We start from the raw sequence: 22,024 nt of genomic DNA, 5'->3' as shown, positions 1-22,024 counted from the left end.
CTGGGAAACACCAACTTCAGATATCAATATTACCACGTCAAAATTCAACATTTATTAACAAAAATGTACTGTCCAATTTGGACCTTTTGACATCTCACTATTCAAAACCTTCCAGGTCCAATACTTACTTCTCGGGCAAAGATCCTATCTCGTACCCGCTGATACTCTTCCTCTCGCTCTTCAATGGACTTGCTACGTCGCCCGTCCTGCAGCGGCACGCGGATCTAACATTTAGGAACACAATCAAATGAAAGTGTTACAATCCATTATTCACTTTTGACAAAATATGCTAAAGTTTTATGTAAATACAATACATGCGTAGCGTCCTTCTGTAAAGATAAGTAGCAACAAGTCACATGATAACAACAGTAGCATGTGATGGAGAGCAGCTGCTTCAAAACAAAAACAACAGAATGGAAACTTTACAAACTGAGTGTTTTGAGGGGTGGGAAAAGTGTGGGAAGATTTAACGTGATAGAACAAAGGGAAATGACAAATATGCAAACGCATTAGGCGCCAAGAAAATGTGTCAATGTTTCAAACAAACACGGTCGGAATGATGAAAAAAGTGTGAAATTTCAGCAACAACTATAGCATATTATTCCTTATTATTTTAATCCTTTGTGGTTAAAAATGGAAGTCTAATGTGTGGTTTAAAACCTAAATACCTATGTTATTAACTTCCCTCTGAAACAACAGAGATGTTTTAGTTGTGAGATTATTATCTGACTGTATACTGTTGTTTAAAATGTGCATCTTGCACCATTCCTAAAACTGTCTGCAGTGTGGATAAACAGCACACGTGCGAGGCCTGTACTACGAAGCCGGATTTTTGCTTAGCGAGCTAACTTCAGGGAAAACTCTGGGTTTCCGGTCCTACGACGCTGGTTCTCTTCTTACCGGGGTAGATCTCCATGGTAACTTATGCTGAACGGCTAGCCTGCTCCAGAGCAGGTTAGGTTGCAGGCTAAGAGATCAACTCAGTGAAAGCACCGCCTGCTGACCAATCAGAGCTCAGTGTGCGGAGTTTAAAGCGATCAAGTCATATTACAGGATAGAGGAAATACAGGAAAGCTGCCGTCGCAGGAAAGACGGCCGGCAAAAATCAACTGACTGTGTGAACGTGAACATTAATAGAATATCACCTCCCATCTTCAGAGCAATCTGACTATTATAACATTAGCGTTAAGAAAGCTTACTTAAATATCTGCCACAATATAAGTAACCGGATCAAAGTAATAATGGGAATGATAATTATGATAATAATGATAATGGGACACACAAATCGAAGTCTGCACTGTGAGTGCAGACTTCGATGTGTGTGTCCCATTATCATTCATATCACATCATAATGTATCATATATTTCCTTATCTGAGTCAGCTGAGCCGTATCTGGCTGTGCAACACTCACAGTGTCACATACTGTATGCAGAAGTATTATTTTAAGCAACACATTAGGTTGACGAAACACTGGAGACAAAGGTGATTAAAGTCAGATCCACTCGTGTCTTGGACGGGGCAGTGATATCATAAACCTGTTAATGTACGCATTCAAACACTTTTTATTTTGCCAGCTGTATTCACCTTGCAGGTGCAACTATGTGGCTTTTATCCTGGATAAAGTGTTTAAGTCATGGATGTTTAAAGTTTAACGTCTTCATATGTCTAATATTATAGTTCACTTTTCATTCAGGAAGTGTGACGCTGCGCTGTCAGTACGCTTCTCCATGTTGGTGATTGGTCAAATGTTGCTAACCCCGCCCCTTTCATGTGAACGCGCACTCAGCCGGACAGAGAAATCCTGGCTTGAGTTAACGAGTTGATAACCAGCGTCGTAGGACCGCTTAGCGAGAGCGCGTTTGTTTTGGGTTAGTTGAGCCAGATAACTCAAACATATCCAGGGTCTGTTGAACTGGATTCACAGTACAGGCCTCTGGGTTACAGTTGTGTGGCTCACACTCAGGAAATCAACAAACCATGGAGAGATATTTAAAACATTGCAAATTGAAAAGTGTGTGTCATTTATAGAGACAGTATCAATAACATGCAATCTACTGCATACGATTGCCCTGTCATTAGTTTAGTACAAGTGTTTGCATTCAGTGATTCTGAGTTGTTCTATCTATAGTAATAACTCAAAACAAGGGGTGGACAGACCTGTGATGTTTTGGACTTAAACAAAAACTAAATGTGGCGGAAGAGTCTCCTCCATTTTTAGTTCCAAACCAAGTCTTACAGATGGTTAAATCTCCCTCCACATGCTAATGTTCACCTGTGTGGTCACACCCACCTGAGAAACTCAAATAATGTAGTTATCTCAGTTGAAACTCTGCATGCTCTTACACAAAGCTACAATTGTTTCACCGATTGACTCTTCTGTTAAAATCCCTATCTTTTTTTGAAAGAATGGAAGGGTTGTTTTGAATAATTCACACATAGATGATGCTGCAGCACTACCACTCCTACTTCCAGATGCCAAGTTAACCTGGGGGCTCACCACTGGAAATCTGTGAGTGTTAGATTCACAGCCCAGTTGGCATCCAAAGAAGACTGCCTTTTTTCATCTGAACTGGAAAAGGTTTAAAGTAGTTATATTCCATCACATCCATCTCTGCCGACTGACAGTTCATTTAACAAAGGGACAAAACCCACATATAGAATATATTTTTAAGTACAGATGTAGCACTCAGTTTTTTTTTTAAATATTGAAGTTAAAACCATCAATCTGGTGCACTTTGAGAGGAACATGAGGAGATCTATGGATACATCTTTCAACACCCATTTGAAACAGAACTGTAAGCAGATTTTTCTTTTTGGATATTTTACAAATCACTCACCTTTTAAACTCTATTCTTGTTATTTTTAACAACTTTTTTGTTCCTTGGCCAGGAAAAACAGGCACTCGCTTGTTTAATTATTTTGCGATCTAGATTTCTTCTTCCGTCAGCCGGACGGACGGACCCCCACCCCTAAAACGAAAACTCTTCGGTTCTCCACGAATTACACAAGTCACCCAAATCAGCGTTAAAAAAGCGGGAGGCGCCGAAAAGCGACTAATTTGCATCACTGTCCAGTGTGGAACCCCACTGCACCCCCTGGTGGATCAATGATCCATTGCAGCTGGCTTCATTATAATTACATTTATTTATCAAGGGGGCGGTCTCAAGTCACGCTGGAGGTTTTCCTTTGAGCGAGGGCAGACCCCGTGCCGGCCACGGCCCTCGCGTTTCAAACTGTCTGAAATGAGGTGCTACATCTGTAGATCGGCAAATTCATTTTATACGTAGACACTAGGGGTGTAACGGTTCACAGAAGTCACGGTTCGGTTCGTACCTCGGTTTGGGGGTCACGGTTCGGTACGGGTTCGGTACAACAAGAAAAAGCAAAAAAAAGTCCCAAATGCATAATTCCAGGTTTGTTGTTATTTATTTTTGAACAGTAGAGCAAGTTTCAGTTTAAAAATAAGGAACTCTGACATTTTGAATAATTAACTGTATTAAACAGTTAAAAACAAACCACAAACAGTACCACACACACTCAGATGGCCAGATTATCTATAATGGCTGATGTCAAACAAAAAGGTTTCATCAAGCTGTAAAACTAAAAAGAATGTCTTGAAAATATTACATCATAAATAATAAGAAAGTGTTTCAAGAGCGCAAAGTCGTTGAAAAACTTATGCCAAAAGCTTCCGTTATTTATTTTGGTCTCTCTGCTTTCATGTCTATTGGCTTCTTAAAAACAGCGGGGATAAGCTGTTGAACTGCTGTTGTCTTTTGCCGGGCTCCGGTGATTGGCAAATCTGGGTGATGCCTTCTGATATGATTTAGCATGTTTGGCTTGTGTTCCCATTAGCATACCGCACCACTGTTGAGCCACGCCGACACACCGTCCTCGTCCGATCCACCACTTGCACACTTCATCGTTATTGTAGTCCACAGGGAACCCAAAATGTTCCCACACAGCTGATTTAAAAGAAGCAGGTGGGTTCTAGCTCCTGTGTGTTATCTGAACTCGCCATACTAACTTTTCTTCTTCTTGTATTTTGTTCGTTTTGTTGTTGTGTTTCTTCTTGTTCTTCATTTGTTGTTTAAGGGCGGCTGGCAAACAGCTTTTAGGCGCAATACCGCCCCCTGGATTATAAATAGTGTAGTGGATACTGCCCTGAATGACAGACTTTTTTCCCACTCGTAAAAAAAAGGCGTATTCGTCGTGTGACTGCATGTGCCGAACCGTGACGTCCAAACCGTGACGGTACGAATACAGATACCGTTACACCCCTAGTAGACGCACATCTTTACACCAGGAACCAGATTCATTTTTTGGTTTTTTAAAATAGTGATTTGTGCCTGTGATAGTAAAAACTAAATAATAACATTGTGTGTAAAGTTCCTTTAACTACTGTGCCACTATTGTTCTATAGTAGGATATACGTAACAATGTGACGGTACAATGCAGTTTACCTGATTATCATCCTTGTCCATGCTGGCATCATCTCTCTTCAGGATGAATTTCTTCTGGAAGTCCATGTTACGTTCATCTTTGATGTGTTCAGAGAATCTTTGTTCTGGGCTGTAAAGGACAAAATACATGATTTTAACATACTATACAAAACATTACTTTACTGCAACATTTGAGAAATGGAGAAAATTAGCAAGGCAACAGCAAAAAATAAGTACATCAATTACTTTTCTGACAAATAGACTGTCAATTGTCAGCCAAGAAAAGTAGTTTCAATGAGAGAGGGTCCCTCTATTTATTGTGTGGTATTTCATATTTTAACCCAAATACTAACCCATTTCCCTTGTCACTGTTTAGGGAACTTAAAGTGATGCATTTTTAACAGTTTGGCATTTGTGTTGGTGGTTTCCCCATCAGCCCCTAGATTCCTCATCAATGACTGTTAACTGGTGTTTATTCCTCCGGCGCGGTGATGCTGCTTTCAGCTTTTAAACAAACCTTCCCTTGGATTACATTTTGCTGCTCGCCAAGTGTTTGGTTCAGGTGGTTCTTCATCCTGCTCACACAAAGTGTATAGTTTTGGGATTCTTCTACTACCCATATGGTTGTAACAGCAATGTTTGTTTTTGTGTGTTGTCTAAGAGTGTTTACATTACTTCTGGATTTCATTTGGATACAAAAGCCCCTACCTAGACCCCTATTGACACCATTATAATCCCTGTATTAAGAAATGTCTGATTAAAGTATAATGTTTCTTTGACTGTTTTATAAATTCTGGAATCATTTTAGTACATTCTTTGCATACCTATAATCATTGGAATAAGATATAATTTAGACTACAGCGGCTGAAGTCTGAACCAAAGTCAAGAGCAGCTCTCACATGCGAGTGTTGCCCGTCTTGTTAATGATGACAGCCTTTCCCGTCTGATCCACGTTGTGGTCCATGCCGAAGTAGGCCGCCACGCGGTGAAGCAGCATGCGGTGATAGGACGTCATCTGAGGAAACTTCTTATACTGGTTACTGCGGAGGACACAAAAGATGGATTAACATATGATATGTTAATACTACACTGCAAAATGTGTTTAATATCCAATCTGTAAAATTAAAAGTACTAAGAGTATAAAAAGAAAAGAACCACAGCATTACCATTAATTGGTAAACTATGTCTCTATTGTTTGAGGCTGTAATGTGTACATTTATTTTCAGCATTTAAAATATTTTGAGAACATAACCCTCTTAGGTTTGTTCTGCTAACAAATGGATTTGCATTCTAAGGGCTTGGGCAAAACACCAGGCTGTCTGAAATAAAAATGGTAAAAACTCCAATTATTCATTCTTGTAACCTTGGATTTTCTTCTGTTGTCTTGTTCCCTACATAATGTTCCTCTCTGAGTTTGCACTGCTCTGCTAACAGGGGTTCACAGAGTCCAAAGCTAGAAAGCACTGTCTGGCTAAACTTAAAAAGAAAGTCAACTACTACATGCCATATTTATCTTACTAGCTCAGGAATCTATAAATAAAAAGGATGGCTGTAGAAAATCTAAATACAGGAGAACGTGGCTTACTTGTCGTCATTAATGAACTCCAGGATATCTTGTTCTAGTTTGAGCAGCATCATTCGATCCCTGTTGGGCCAAAGGGGGAGAGGGAGAGAGAGAGAGAGGACGGGAGAGATCAGAGGGGGGAGTGTGTCAGTGACTAGAGTGCAGCGAGCATACCAAACAGAGATAAAAAAAGGTATGATATATAGTGTTGAATTTTTGTATGACAATGTATTACAAATGGTGGTCCTTCCCAATACATATTTTTCAAAATTGTGTTTTTAGTCCTTCCTTCTTTAAAATACTGGTAGCAATCATGTTTTGATTTGTGGGGGTTAAAAGACACTTGACATCAACAACTAATCTGAATACTGGTACAGAGGATGGAGGATAAATACTGTGCAAACAATGCATTGTTCCTCCTGGAATATTAACCTTTGGCTTAGACAGTAAAACAAACAATGTTATTGCTTTATAAGTTGTCGGGTATTTTGCTTTTACATGTTGCATTCGTTATTGCATATTAGCATCAATGCAACCAGGCTGCATAACATTTTGCCTTAAAGGTCACCTAGCATGCTATCTTTAGGCTCAGATAAATACAAATATATAAACAACATGTCTATGAAGTGTTTTGCTCAAAATACCAAACAGATCACCCATTCTAGCCATGCCTCATATCCCTCTATTTCACTTCCTGTTTCAAAAGTGCTGATTTGGGGTATAAAGCTTTTTTAAAAAAAAAGAAAAAAAAAAGATTTTAAAAAGAGGGGTGGAGCTTATGTCTGCTCATGCGGGAGATTCTACCGGCAGGTTCTGCGGTGATGAAACGCCATATCATGGATTATCAAGGATTATTTCTGAAACACTATGGAGCTCAAAGGCTTTCTCTCTTGCCGGTTATACCACAAGGTGAGTTCCTTTTGATATCCAGCTTCTTCACACACATGCTCTACAGCAGGGGTTCCCAACCCCCGGTCCGCGGACCGGTACCGGGCCGCGGAGGTGTTACTGCCGGGCCGCGAAATAGCTGAGTTTATCGTAATATTTGCAGAATTATAAATATGTAAAAATATTTTATGATAATATTTTTTTCAAAAAGTGTTTAATTTTCGCACCTATACCAGTGATATTATTTTATCCAGTAGCCTAGTTAATCTTTCACCAGAAAACCGTTGAAAATGGCTTTTATGATGTTCCGAGGGATTCGGCGGCTCAAGGTCTCAGCCTCTCGTGCGCACGAGAAAGTTACCGGTGCGCCAAGTAGGAAGAGGAGCGCACAGCAGACAACCGTTTAATTGCAGACTGTTATGTTTATGTGGGGAAATGGCAGTCCATACATTATTTGAGATATATTTCAAACTCGGACTTTCTTTTAAGGACATGTCGGCCAGGGGTAGCTATTTGTTTAAGCACCGGATTGGCAAAACAGGAGAGTCTGTAAACCAGTCTGCCTTGATCTATGAATTCATATCCGGGACTCTCACGGTATCTGCTGCCGCAGCTGTTTTATAGAAGGAAAACCTCCTTCACTTCATGAAATGGCTGCAGCATCAGGAGGCAGCGGGACGTGTAACTCCGCCTCTGAGAAGTGCAGCACCAGCGCGCCGAGAGCTGTGCCTTTTTACGCACCGCCTTCGCTGTGTTTACCTTCATCAGAACAGCGAGTGACTGCAGGCTGCTACGTGTTAACCACACACATCTCTACACACATCGAACTGCCCGATTACTCCCCCTTTTATTAGTTTTATGAAGGATATGTCCGGTCACCAAGGCGCATGATGTGTGTGTGTGTGTGTGTGTGTGTGTGTGTGTTCTGCTCAGCTGTGTGTTCGGTGTGTTTGTGTCTGTCCGACACCGGCATTTGTTTTCAAATGAACAGTAATTTACACACATCTGGCTAACTCCATAGGTAGCCTATATGCGGGTGTTCCCAAAATAAATTAGTTTAATCTTAATCTCGATGTAGAGCCTTTTCTTATCAAGCTCCACATTTGTGGAATCAGCTTCCAGTTTGTGTTCGGGCGGCAGACACCCTATCCGTTTTTAAGAGTGCGCTTAAGACCTTCCTTTTTGATAAAGCTTATAGTTAGGGCTGATTAGATCCAGCCCCTAGTTTTGCTGATATAGGCTTAGTTTGTCGGGGGACATCTTACTTCTTCCTTCTCTCTGTCTATACCTGTGTACTCTCATGTTTCGATTAACCCAGCTTCCCCAAATGTCTTTCTTTTTGGTGTCTATATACGCCGGGATCCGGAGACATGGATGATCCTGCGGTCCTGTGTCCTGGATCGCGAGCCCTGGATCTTGAGTCGTGGCTGTGGTCCTGGATCATAGGTCCTGGATGGAAATCCTCGTGGATTCATCTTCCTATTATACACACATGCATTTCCAAACATTTGGACTACCTATGTTGCAAATGTATTATCTTTTCAATTTACACACGGCATCTATTGCACGTCTGTCCGTCCTGGGAGAGGGATCCCTCCTCTGTTGCTCTCCCTGAGGTTTCTCCCATTTTTCCCTTTAAACTGTGGGTTTTCTCCGGAAGTTTTTCCTTGTACGATGTGAGGGTTTAAGGACAGAGGGTGTCGTATTGTCATACTGATATTCTGTACACACTGTGAAGACCACTGAGACAAATGTAACATTTGTGATATTGGGCTATATAAATAAACATTGATTGATTGATAGTGCTAAATGCTGTCGAACGTGCACCGGAACGAACGTCACTATCATAATATCTTCTGAAAACAAATGCCAGTGTCACAAAGACACAGACACATTTTTTTTGTATGTATCTGCCGGTCCTTGGCACAATAAAGGTTGGGAACCCCTGCTCTACAGTATAGGTTAGCTCTGAGTGTTAGCGATGCTAATGTGAACACCGACCATATTACACCCAAAACAGTCGGGCATTGTTTCTGATAGTGCTGTGGGTCCACATTTCCAATATGACGTCATATCGGACGCAAATCTGGATCAGCTCCGTTGTACCTCCGTTTTTAGAGATTTGGGTACAGAGGAAAAGAGAGACGGTTTTATTTTCTGATGCTACGTAAGTTCCCTGACACACCGGGGATGCATATTTATGTATAAAAGACATAAAAAAAGCGCATTTTGCATGATAGGTCCCCTTTAAGCAAAATTTGAGATGAAAGTGCAAGTGCTTGTCTTTATGACTTAAAGTATGTACCTAGTGAGCCCATAAGTAAATATCTGATCTGATGATTACAGCTGTGGATAATCTCGTACCTGGGATTGTTCTTCAGTGTGTTGACCAGAAACTCATGGACATCAATGCCAGTGGAGTCAGTGTATTCCTGACTGGAGTCTAACAGAGAGATGGAAAAGGTAAATAGGCAGGGAAGGGTAAGAACACGTTGGGAGACTTGTTAGGTACAGTAAGAGCAAGTGACACTTCCGTAAAGTAGGTTAGAAAGAGCAAAGTCAGAATGATTCCAAACATAGCTTCTAAAATGGCACCCAAACACACCGGCAACAACTTAATTGACATAAACATAACCATCAGTCTTTCGGGATCATTTTTCACTACACTAGACAGTTGGGCTAGCCATTTCCTCTCAGATGCTCTAATGACGCCTGAGGGCCTCAGAAGAGAAAGGGAGTGAGGTAGGTCATTCGAAAAGAAGAGGGAGGGATCCCATTATGTTCCAAAGAAAATTAGCATGACATGGTATTAGATTCAGTATTAATAATACACTGGACATTACATTTACATGTAACAGTCGTGACACTACAAAACCTTTTTAAAATGATTAATGTGGGACATTTTAAATTACACTGTTAATACGCATTAATTGTATTTGAGTAAGAAGAATTAATAATGAAAAAGAATAGCTCAATTTATTAGCAGCTTTTAATCCCATCTTGTTCAGGGTTACAAAATGCCCAAGACAACAGGCTACAAAACATATTTGGCCTTACCACGTGACAACATCTTCCGTGGAGCCTTGTCCTTCTTCTCCTTCTCTTCATTCTCATACTCGTCCTTTGAGGACTTCTCCTCCTCCTTGTCTGACGGACAGCTGATGTGAAGCTGGATAATTTCCTGGAAAACCACATTCCATTGCTATGAGAAAAGTTGGTAACATTTCCATTTTTCTTTATTCTATTAAGTATAGCTCAAAATGCATACACTTTCATTGCATAGAGGAAATTGCAGGCTAGGCTGACACGGTGAAGAGGAAAGTTAGAGTTAGGGGTTACAGAAATAAACAGTACCGATTCTGGAGGGCCATCAGTGGAGAACGGACCGGAGGACTCCTCACATACTGCCAGACTCCGTACCAGCTTCAGCTTGGCATTAGACTGAAACAAAATCAAATATATATATATATATATATATATATATATATATTACCTGTAAGGCTAAATGTAGTTGTTTTTATGGATTTAAAATGTCAGTTTTTCAAAGTCCCCCGCTCAAAGGTGAGAATAGTGATACAAGTCAGCACGGTCTTCTTAGAACAAGCACAGCTCAAAGGAAATTGATAGAATTAGGCAGTAGAGAAAAATAATTGCGAGAAAAATGGAAATGAACTTCTGAGCATCTTGTTAATAATAAATAATATGAAATGGTTAAATGCATTAAAGAACAGGTGCATGCAGTGAAGGGAGCACAATCAGCCTATTCACTCTTTTGTATTCTTGTGGATTGGTTAGGTCATTCACAGTACTACTTTTAACCCTCCAAAGGGACTTAAGATGTTAAGCCAATGATAACAGGAAGCGCACTGTGGTTGAGAGGCTAGTAATGGAGGAGAGGTCATCTTATACAACAAAGCAGCAAGCAGTTAAAATAGGGAGCAGGATTACAATGTTATTTGGGTTTAGAAAATATCTGGTTTTGTAAAAAATAACAAAAACAGTGACAAGAGATGGCTTACCTTGGCCCTTTTCCTTCCATGGCTGTGATTGGGAGCCCGTTTCTGCAAGAGAAATATATGATTTTACTAACAGTAATAATAACACTGGACATTGAATACACATAGAAAATCAGCAGCTATAAATTTAAAGGTGGGGTAGGTAAGTTTCAGAAACCGGCTCGAGTGCACTAAAATTTGAAAGTACACAGCCGAAAAGAATCCGCCCCTTCCTTCAGACTTCCTTACAGAGCACCTCCTCCAACACACATGAACGCGCAATGCACGCCCAATTACGGCACGCCCAATGAGGGCACGAGATACATTTGTGCGTGCACGAGATGGAAGGCTGACAGACAGGGCGGCAATCCAATCCGTTTAGCCGGCCCAGCTAAACGGATTGGATGTACTTTTTACAGTATTACGGCTTCAACAGATGACATTTTTTTGTGGATTTTTTGTCAAAGCACTTCAGATATTCATTGCTATCGGGATGTTAAGAGCATTCCATGGAATATAACAAAAAGTGTATCTCGAGCCGGTTTCTCAAACATACCTACCCCACCTTTAACTAAGGGCCGAATTAATGTAATAGGTAAAGTTATTGCAAAGCCTTTAAATTCATTCTAATGTCCTTCTTTGTATTCAATTATCAAACAAACACATTGTTGTAACACATCATATAAATATTGTAAATGTCACAACTGGCCCTTTCATGTTATCAGTTCCTCACCTGTGCATCCTGTGGGGAGCTGTCCTCCGGCTCCAGGCCCTCTCCTGTCCCTTCTTTAGTTCCCTGTGGCAGAGGGGAGGTCTTTCCTCGACTGCAGGGCTCGATGAGCGGCCCACTCTCTCCCTCCTGCTGGATGTCTGTTATCAGGCTCACCGACATCTTCTCAGGGGAAGGGGAGAGGCTGGGAGTAGGGGACGGGGTGGGGTGGAGAACCCAGGAGTGGCTGGGAGAAAAAAATCAAGAGAAAAGAGAGGAGAATTCAAGGTTCTGACAAATTAAGATTTTGACAATTAATAACTTTAGAGAAAGACACATACAGTATGTGTGCAAGTGTACAGTAATATAATATCTACCTGTAGGGGGTACCAGATCTGTGCTGTACTCCGTACAGTGAGTCTGGAGGGAACCACGCAGGAAGATAGGGGAACCCACTAAGGTAGTGTACTGGGCTGGGCTGCAGCAGGGGGCGAAGCGCAGTCCATAGCCAGCCTCAGCCTTCGGGATGGGGCTGAGGGGAAACAGCACACAGAAGAAAGAAATGTGAAAAACTGTATTAAAAAAACGAATTGACTGTGTTAAAGGAATGCTACATATATATACAATACTACATGGATGAATAACTACATCAAATATTATCTTTTTCCAAAACAAGATAAGTTTTGAAATGAAAAAGTATCAAGATGTTAAAGAATGAGTGCAAACTCACTGCAAAAGACAAGGGTTTTAAAAATGATATAGCGATTATTCAATACATAGATTCCCTCCTCTTTCCGCGACACACAAATTCAAAAATAAATGTTCTTAAATTTTGTTTCAATTTTCCCCTAGTGTATCAAAAAGGGTATTATATATATTGATATCGTATAATCTACTGAAATTCCAGTTTCGTGACATCACAACAAAAGACACATCTTTAGTTGAACAATAATAAAAGATGGTCCACATGCACAACAAAGAAAGGCAGCAATATTTACAGCGATCAGGTGAACTGAAGAGGCAGCAGCTAGCCAGTCAGGCAAGGGGGAGGGGCACACCAACAGGCCAGCTACCACCTCAGCGTCCTCCGGGGTGCCTCTCTCTTTTCTCTCCCTCCGGCTCAGTGCAGCAGCATGGTCTGTCCTCCAGTCAGGAGCCCTGGACAACAAGAACAGAAGAGGAAGACACGAATGACGTCATGTTTCACACACCGAGTGACTCATCGCTGCTGCTGCTTCTAGCAGGGAGGGGACAAAGCAGCAGGAAGCTCTGAGCACACAGGGCTGCAGATCTCTAGAGTGTGGGCAACACTCTTTATGAATGGAAAATGGGTGTTTTCTGAGAGAGAACTATTTCAAAATGGGTTTCTTCCCCAGAATTTAAACTAGCAGCATAACTTAGAAGATGGTAGTACATTCTTCTGACCAGCTTTGGTTGAACATACAACTTAAACACTCAACTATTCCCTTTCAAACCCTCATTCTCCTTTATTGTGCAGCTGCAAGCTCATCTTATTCAAACTTCCAATCAAAAAACCCTTTTGTAGCATATCCTATTCATTAATAGTATTCTCTATTTCCCATCCTGTCATTGTCATCATTAAACCCATTTCTCAAACATGGACAAAGATGAGACAGAACTGCAAGCAGCTTTGGGGTAAATTCTTGCTATGAAGCCGTTACTAAGATGCCTTAGGCAGTACAGTACACAAACACAGATGAAAAGCAATCCATATGGCCTACAAGCCTACATCACCTGGTATCACAGGGCCAACAGCTGCATATGCGCACATGCATAGTGTGATGAAGCACAAGTGAATACAAAGGCATCAGAGGCGTGATTGTTGGATTGAATGCATGCAGCACGGATGAGCGCCAGTCATGCATGTCCCTGCCTGTACTGCTGTGCTGCCGGATAGATGAGATGAGGGAACAGACTGGGCAGGGATTCCCAGTGTGGGGAGACCCAGGCAATGCAACAGCAAGGGCGTCATCGGCATCAGCTTTACAACACATCACTGACCAGGACACCCACATGCCCCAACCTCGCTCTGCTTATATAAGCCAGCAATACAGCATCACAGAATACAGACAAACTATGCACTGACAGTGTCTTTGAAAAAAAACCTCCTTTTGCTAGCTTATACATATAAAGTGTGTTTTTGCACAACAAGAATGAATGGTTCTGTTTTAGAAAGAGTGTCAATCGCATTGCTGAGCGGACCGATGTCATAGCAATGGCAGGGAGCGGCTGCAGGACAATTTGTGAATCAGAGCCAGAAATGGGGTGCTTATGAATAAACCAGATTCACCCATTCTCTCCTCCTCCACCCATGCCTCTCTTATGTTTCCTCAGTTCTCTCCTCAACACTCCCTCCCGCTTCCCTCACCACACACACACACACACAAACCAGCCTACAGTGTTGCCAAGGAGATGGGAACGTCATACTCAACTGCTGCCATTTGTGTTGAGCGAGTAGCAGGGCGAAGAATGATATTAAAAATAAATATGTGGACTTCAGTGTGCACATACTGAGAGGGATGCAGGAAGAACAAGGGAGGATGCAACAAATACATGATGCCAGGTAATGCTTTTGCTGCAGTTAAGATGTCTAAGAATCAGGAACATTCTACGTATGTGATAACATACGTAGAACAATTCCAACAATGAGGAATTGCAGTCATTCAGGTCATTAGAAATCATAGCAGCAGCTGCACTGCCTGTTGTGTCCCAGCTCAGTCAGTGTGTCGATGGGCCTGATGTTGGCATCTCTCTGCCATCATCATGCCATGAGGGTGCAGACATGCAGGAGGGGAGCTGATTCACACAGGATTCTGGCCGGTTACGTCATAACTAAAAGGGGTTATCATGTTGGTCTTATAAAACCACATTAACATGCTGGCTGGTGTTATAGAGCAGGATGCTTTGATCAAGCAAGTTGATCACCTCTCTAAATGTACTACTTGGCCAGTTCACAAACAACAAAGGAACATGATTTATTTGTGTTAATGACCATTTTTAGAAACACCCAAACGTGTATTACACAATTCTTGACCTAAAGAGTAATACTAAATCAGTATGGAACCTTGTCAGGACTGCCTGTACAAGTTTCCCTCCTGTGAAAGCGACTCTGAATATTTAGAGATACAAATATTTATCAGAACAAAAATAAAAAACAGCTTCCTACAAAATGACAGGGGAAACTTTCCCCATCGACCTCATTACACTCACACGGGTAAGCACATAGATGGTCGACATACAACACCCACAAAAGAATCCTCATCAGCTGTTGTAGTGTAGTGCAGGGCACGCTGACCCACCGCACACTCAATACCAAACCTCACAGCCTCTTACATGGACCCTTCTGATGACAGGCAACCAGCGACACTTGGGGCTCTGCCCTGCCCACTGTGTCCGGTTACCACACCAAAGACTGCCAGCGGAGTGTGAAGCAGTGAAAGACATCGAGCAAACTATCTGTCTGGTCACCACTGTGAGTATGTGTGTGTGGGTTAAGGTGCAGAGAATGTAAATCCCCACTTCAGATAGTAGGCTAGCCGCTAGGGATGGGCATTTGAAAGCAAATGTATATTCGAATATTCGACCCCCAAAAAAACGGTCAACCGATTAACCGAAATGTACATATCCTATACAAAATGTGGGAAACTGTTTTACAAAAAAATATATATATATTTTTAATTTTGAAAGATAAATAAATACATGTTCAAATAAGTATAGAAACCAAGTCGAATTTGTCAAATGTATTGAACTGTTGACAGCTATAGGCCTACAGCTTTCATGCTTAAAACATAACTTGTTTTTAAATGAAAGAGGGATCAACATAACGGGTTAGGGTAACGTAACCTTATTACAACAGAGATCAACAACCTATAACAGGGCTATGCACAGAATGTAGCTATTCAATAATCATTCTTGTTTAAGAATATGAGCATGTCTACTCAGGGGAGAGGCGGGTGCGGAGACGATTCACAATCAGGCCAGCTGTAGACCCTCTCAGCTGGAATGTGGGCATAAGATGAGGTTTGAGTCTGCGTGATCTGCGTGTAGGGAGGGGCAGCAGCCATATCATTGGCTAGAACAAGATCTGATGGATTTGGACCTAAACGCGAGTGAAGTATAACCGGACGCGAGAGAGAGAGATCAGCACCTGCAGCTCTGCCCGCTGTGAGGGACCGGTGAGCGGAGCAACACACACCTTTAGACCTAACACACTTAGCTATGGCACTGTCGTATACATTGAATTATTCCATTTGATAATATGTAATCAACTTAGGCATCCCTCCCAAAAAAAAAACATCTAAAATATTCATAACTCATATTCGAATACCTGAATAATTTTTAATATTCAAATATTCGATGAATCGTTCCCGCCTCAACATTCAAGCTGGGTCAGGGTCTCTGCAATAAGTAGCAGCAGGGCAAGCCAGAGAGATGAGAGGAATTCCACTGCATGGTAGTAAAGGAAGTAAAGAGCTGGTGAAACTGATCACATAACTAAAGTCTCGTTCACGATACAGGTTGAGAAAAAAAACACAGCTTGCTAGTTGCCCAAAATACCAATATATATGAATTCATTTGTGGTTTTAACAACACGCTCAAAGTTAATCTACACTGTTGTGCTGTTATCAATTACGTTATTTCATTCCTAAATAATAATAATACCAAAAAAAATACTTGAATTGTCCAGGGAAATGATAAGAGGATACCTTTGACTCTGGGAACTTATAATAAGCTTTGGGGTTTTTATACTTACATTTCCTGCATCAATACATTCATTGACCAATTCTCATCCACTGGCACAATGTAAGGAAAAACAACGTGGAGGAACATCTCACTACAAAAAAGGAACAGTATGAGATTATTTAGCTAATAATCGTGCAATACAGTAAATGACAGTATAGCCAGTAAAGACTGACAGATAAAAGTGTGTTTATCTGCTATTTCTGGTTAATGACAGCCAGAGTGTAAGTGAACAAAGAATGAGCAATTCCCACAGATGTGTGGATGATGATTGCGAGCTACTACTATTACCAGTTATAACTTTCATTCATTGCAGGATTTCCAATTTCATAATGGAGAAGCCTGCGTAGCAGACGTGCCTCTCCATTTTCTCTGCACAAGCTGAATGGAAGAGGAAGGTGAATGGAAGCGCAGAGCGAGCACGTACAAACCCACAGACAGCAGTGGGAGAGACACACACAGGCAGTCCGACCCAATTCGGCGCCTCGCTTTTCTGTTTGACGTCAGAGAGAACCCATTTCACAAAAGGCAGCAAGGTTGTGTCTTCGCGGAGTGGAGGCTGATGTGTGTGTAGCAATGGCAGGGTTTGTGCAAGCTCAGTGCCTGCACATATTATATATCGGCGGCGCTCGCAGTGTGTGCGTACCACTGTCTGTCTCTGTCAGAGAGGATTCCCCTTTGCATTGGTTGCACAATCGTACACAGGGAGGGAGGGGTGGGGGGCTGGCAGAGCACTGGGGACTTTAGAAGAACTGTCCAGGCACTTTCACAACAAAACTGTTCAAATATTAATACACGTAGACAATTAAAGGATACTGTATATATGTTCTGTTGTGAGCTATATACAAGTTGTAAGGTGTCTGAATCGTTGAGAAAAAACAGGCAGGAAACGTATTTGATGACAGCAGCAAAGATATGGAGAAAAAACATCCTGAAGGGTGGACAGTGGACACAAGACAAAAAGACGAGGGGGACATGAACGGCGAAATGCAGCGGAAGACAGGATTTCTCTTCTTCCATATTTGTCTCTCTCTGTCATTCTCCTTGCCTCCCCCTCTCAATGCTAGAGGATACCCCTTCCTGCCTTCCACAACAACCCCTCCCATCAATTCTCTCTCTCTCTCCATCCACCCACTTTGAAGTGTTAGCTCTCCGTCTCTTTTAATGTGTCTTCTTAAATTGTCAGGCCTACTGCTGACGCCATCCTCCTCCACTCAGCCAACCCACTCAGTCCTGTGGGACGAGCTATGACTCATTCTCTCCCTCCCCTCCTAGTTACCTACCTACCTTTCTGTAGCTCTCTTGAAGTCTCTTTGGCTCTTACTAGTTATAACCTATGAATAGTTTTCTGCTGCATGAGGGGGGAACTGCAGAAAGGGTATTAAGAAAGAAAGGATACAAATAGTGAGAAAGAAGAAAGTGATGGAGAGAGGTGAAGAGGTGTTGATCAAGTGAACCAGTCTTCCTCCTGCATAATGAATGTATGCCAGTAGAGAGAGGGGGGGGAATCCTGATCTCACATGAATTAATGACGACTGAAGAGAAAAGTGCTAGAGTGTGAGTGAAGGAGAGAAGTTTGGAATTCCTCAAAATGAAAGAAGTAGGTAAGAATTATGAAACCAAACCAATCCAATGTGTGAACAAACACGAAGTGAAGGAAAAAAAGGACTCGCAATGCAGAAATGTTGTTCAAATAAATGTGTCTAATGCCAGAGCTAAAATAAACATTGGCTTTGTATCAAATTAAAATGTTATTCCATTATATTCAACTTTTTCTTAAGATTGATAAAACATTATTGTGAAACTGTGAAATTCATACAACCACGCACAATATTTACAGAACATACCCACTAGTATCAATGAGGGAATCTAAACCTTAAGCAACATTGAATCTAAGCATCTACGCAAATGGGAATTCCCTGTTTGTTAACGCAGTTCTATTTTTGTGCAATCAATGGCCAACTAATTCATCCAATACTGAGCCTAGAAGGCATCTTCTCATCAGGGTCTAATACTGAGCCTAGAAGGCATCTTCTCATCAGGGTCTAATACTGAGCCTAGAAGGCATCTTCTCATCAGGGTCTAATACTGAGCCTAGAAGGCATCTTCTCATCAGGGTCTAATACTGAGCCTAGAAGGCATCTTCTCATCAGGGTCTAATACTGAGCCTAGAAGGCATCTTCTCATCAGGGTCTAATACTGAGCCTAGAAGGCATCTTCTCATCAGGGTCTAATACTGAGCCTAGAAGGCATCTTCTCATCAGGGTCTAATACTGAGCCTAGAAGGCATCTTCTCATCAGGGTCTAATACTGAGCCTAGAAGGCATCTTCTCATCAGGGTCTAATACTGAGCCTAGAAGGCATCTTCTCATCAGGGTCTAATACTGAGCCTAGAAGGCATCTTCTCATCAGGGTCTAATACTGAGCCTAGAAGGCATCTTCTCATCAGGGTCTAATACTGAGCCTAGAAGGCATCTTCTCATCAGGGTCTAATACTGAGCCTAGAAGGCATCTTCTCATCAGGGTCTAATACTGAGCCTAGAAGGCATCTTCTCATCAGGGTCTGTCAAGAGGAAGCCCTGATGGAGCACATTACACAGTTCACTAAGCAAAACTGATACTAAAATACTGCCGTAGTCGTTTTAAGATGAAATAAAGCCTTAACATACACAGGGTCATGAATGTAAAACTTTAGTGCCCTATGATTTCAACAGTAAGGAAAACAGAACAAAATGCATAATTTGATCAATACAAAGAAGTGAACTGTAAAGCATGTGGATGCAATTTATTTAAATATCCGTTTAGGCTAATACTATAAGCATTTTTCACAGCGTCTAATCCTGCTATGTGTTGGTGTTGCACCGCAGTGTTTTGTAAGCATCCTAGAAGCTCTCTGCTCCGGTAATAATACGCATCTAGTCTATTTTTGAAAGGGCCGCTGCTTGTTTAACAGAACAGATCAAGGCAGGCCATTTTCTAAATGAACATCCTGATATCCAAACAACTAGCATGAGTCAGGAGAATGTGTTGTTACATGAAGTTCATTGATAACGTTTACGACAATGTTCCTGGTAAAACACAGAATTTGGGAAATATAAAATGAAATCTGGGAGAAGAATTATTTAGAGTCCTGCACCTTATTTGATCGAAGGGCAAGCTTACAATTCAATCATCACATAAGTAAAATGACACTTCACTACTGTGGTCATGCTACAACATTTCTAGGAGAAACATTCAGCCTACATAAGAGTTTTCTATTTGTATCCAATAGACAAAAACCAATTCAGTCTTTATATTAATTATGCTAAATCTTTCTTTTGTTTTGGGATGCAATAATACTAGAGAATACTACATTCATGTCAAACTTGGAAGACCTGTCCTGTACAAGTTTGTTTTATGTTTGAGTGCAACTCCATGCGAGCTTCAGAGCAGACAGTTCACAAGCTGAATGATCTGAAACTGATAGAGCATCAGACTAATGAGAACACTACTAAGGGAAAGACGGTAACCTTTTTTAAACAGCTATAACAGTCTGCCTGTGCAAAAGATGGCCATATTTTACATACCTTCTGGCAGTAAGACACCATTTACAATTATTTCTTAGCTGTGCAACATCAAAATCAAATGTGGGATTGTGGGGTTATCTTGTCTTCTCAAGTACAGATGAGATTTGAGAAAGATTCTGGCAGCTTCACTTGAGAAGCTGATATTAAATGAATTACCGTGTCAGCTCCTGCACTCATTATAAACCTTGTAATTGATCAGCTTCTTTTACTGTGAAAAGGAGGAAGCAATGAAAGAGATGGGGAGAGAGAGAGGAGAGGGAAAAGAGTAGAGACAAATGGAGGAGCAAGGGGTGGCTAGTGAGACTGGAAGAGAGGAAAAACTTCTCAATGATGAAACAATCTGTGCTGTTAAGCGATTGGACCAGACTTCCACCAATGGGAGGACCAGCTCCATGGCAACAGGCTCTGTCACCAAGAGAAAAGCAGCCATATCCCTCAACACCCCCATATTTCTCTCTCCCTTTCACTCTCACGACCCCCCTCGTTTCCCAATTACAAGGCCCAGTGTATTTATCACTGGGTAAACACAAATGAAACAGCACACAGAAACACACAGAAGCATCATGGGTTACTTGAACAAAACAGCTCGATAGCACAGACACAACAAACATGCAACCAAACAGGGCTTGCAGATGTACAAGTACATACAGGCACACAGACTTGATCAGAATTCGAGTCATTCACACACACAGCTATTTCAAATGTGCAGATTGGTCGATGACTCCCATCACACACTGACTGCGGACAGTTCTGTTCCACTCCGTCCTGATTAGAGTAGTGACTGACTCAGGTCTGGTGAAGCCGAGACCTTGACCTAAACAGATGGAGCTCAGACACAAGAACAGACCTCCAAAATAAGGAAGTATGTCTCAGATCATAGTATCAGTAACTACCTTTCTCTTGAAGATATGTGCAGGTAAAGTCTGCATGAGAGTATCACAAAGTACAGACACAGCTTTACAAAGGAGCTGAACATTTTCAGCACGCCAATTTTAACGTGTGAGGTTAAGCCTTAAGGCCCTGACACACCAAGCCGATTTTGGGAGTCAGAGGCCGTCAGAGGCCGTCAGAGGCTGTCGGGCATTCGCGGCGCCGTAGTCAGGTTGGTGTGTCCCGCACCGTCTGCCGTGACACGCCTTATTTGGACTGCCTGACCCGATGCATGGCCGATTCAACATGTTGAATCGGCCATGCATCGGGTCAGGCAGTCGGACCAAGCAATCACTCTGATTGGCTGTTCAGTTAGCGAATCAGAAGTGAAACGGAAGTGAGGGACGTAAACAAACGATTTAAGAAGTCACACACAGACCAGTGTTACCAACTTGGCGACTTTGTCGTTAAATTCGGCGGCTTTCCAAACCCTCCGGCTACTTATCTTTGTCAAAAGCGACTAACGACTAATCTAACGACTTGTAATGGTGTTATTAGGGACTTTTCTAGTGTTTGGAGACTCACGTATTGTTCCGCAGTTAACGAGCTGCCGTGAGCCCCTCAGCCCTCCCATAGTACTGACAGGCGCGCAGACTCAGTTGCCTCCCGCAGCAGCTCAACTGCAGTCAGAGCAGAGAGGAGATAGCCACACTCTCCCGCGTCGAGACAGCTTCAGTCACTTAATCACCTCGTCCACTGTGTGTGTGCCTCTCTGTGACAAGCTAAACATCCACGTAGGTCATCATGTCACAGTCTAAACCGTATTCACAAAAGTACAGAAAGGAGTGGGAATCAAACCCAGACTTTAAAGTATGGTTGAAGCCATTTATTGGAGATGACACACGGGCATACTGCCTTTATTGTAAGGGATATTTCTACTAAAAACTATTTCTACTTTCTACTATAATACATGATAAAATATGTCTTGATTATATTTTGTAGTGTTCGGAATCTTCAAAGTTAACTGAAGTTATCAAATAAATGTAATGTAAAACTGAATCAAACCATAAACAAGGTGGCCTGTTGGGATTACTATATATATATATATATATATATATATATCTATCTGCATTATTTTATCCCACTTTATGCTTTGCTCTTGCTGCTTATTTTACACTGATTTGATATCTTATTTTTTACTGATGTAAAGCACTTTGAACTGCAATCCC

At 41.6% G+C, this 22,024-nt stretch overlaps 1 protein-coding gene across 15 annotated transcripts in view; it reads right to left on the bottom strand.

Annotated features, from left to right (window-relative positions):
- LOC117534184 (R3H domain-containing protein 2) overlaps window positions 1-22,024 on the bottom strand; it is a 60,167-nt gene that overhangs the window by 23,177 nt on the left and 14,966 nt on the right. For 13 of the 15 annotated variants that reach the window (XM_034198312.1, XM_034198316.1, XM_034198323.1 and 10 more), the window contains 11 exons: window positions 12,597-12,756; window positions 11,976-12,130; window positions 11,623-11,845; window positions 10,914-10,955; window positions 10,249-10,335; window positions 9,952-10,075; window positions 9,259-9,337; window positions 6,028-6,087; window positions 5,342-5,482; window positions 4,464-4,572; window positions 129-224 (listed from right to left, as the gene is read on the bottom strand). In XM_034198312.1, the coding sequence (XP_034054203.1) occupies window positions 129-224; window positions 4,464-4,572; window positions 5,342-5,482; window positions 6,028-6,087; window positions 9,259-9,337; window positions 9,952-10,075; window positions 10,249-10,335; window positions 10,914-10,955; window positions 11,623-11,781 (897 nt within the window). In that variant the 5' untranslated portion in view covers window positions 11,782-11,845; window positions 11,976-12,130; window positions 12,597-12,756. The remainder of the gene's footprint in view (window positions 1-128; window positions 225-4,463; window positions 4,573-5,341; window positions 5,483-6,027; window positions 6,088-9,258; window positions 9,338-9,951; window positions 10,076-10,248; window positions 10,336-10,913; window positions 10,956-11,622; window positions 11,846-11,975; window positions 12,131-12,596; window positions 12,757-22,024) is intronic. The other 2 variants (XM_034198314.1, XM_034198319.1) reach the window with 2 other exon arrangements.

The sequence above is a fragment of the Gymnodraco acuticeps genome, unplaced genomic scaffold (genome assembly GCF_902827175.1).
Source record: "Gymnodraco acuticeps unplaced genomic scaffold, fGymAcu1.1, whole genome shotgun sequence".
Taxonomy (NCBI): Eukaryota; Metazoa; Chordata; class Actinopteri; order Perciformes; family Bathydraconidae; genus Gymnodraco; species Gymnodraco acuticeps.
The sequence above is the reverse complement of the archived record's forward strand: the minus strand, read 5'-3'. Positions and strand labels throughout refer to the sequence as shown.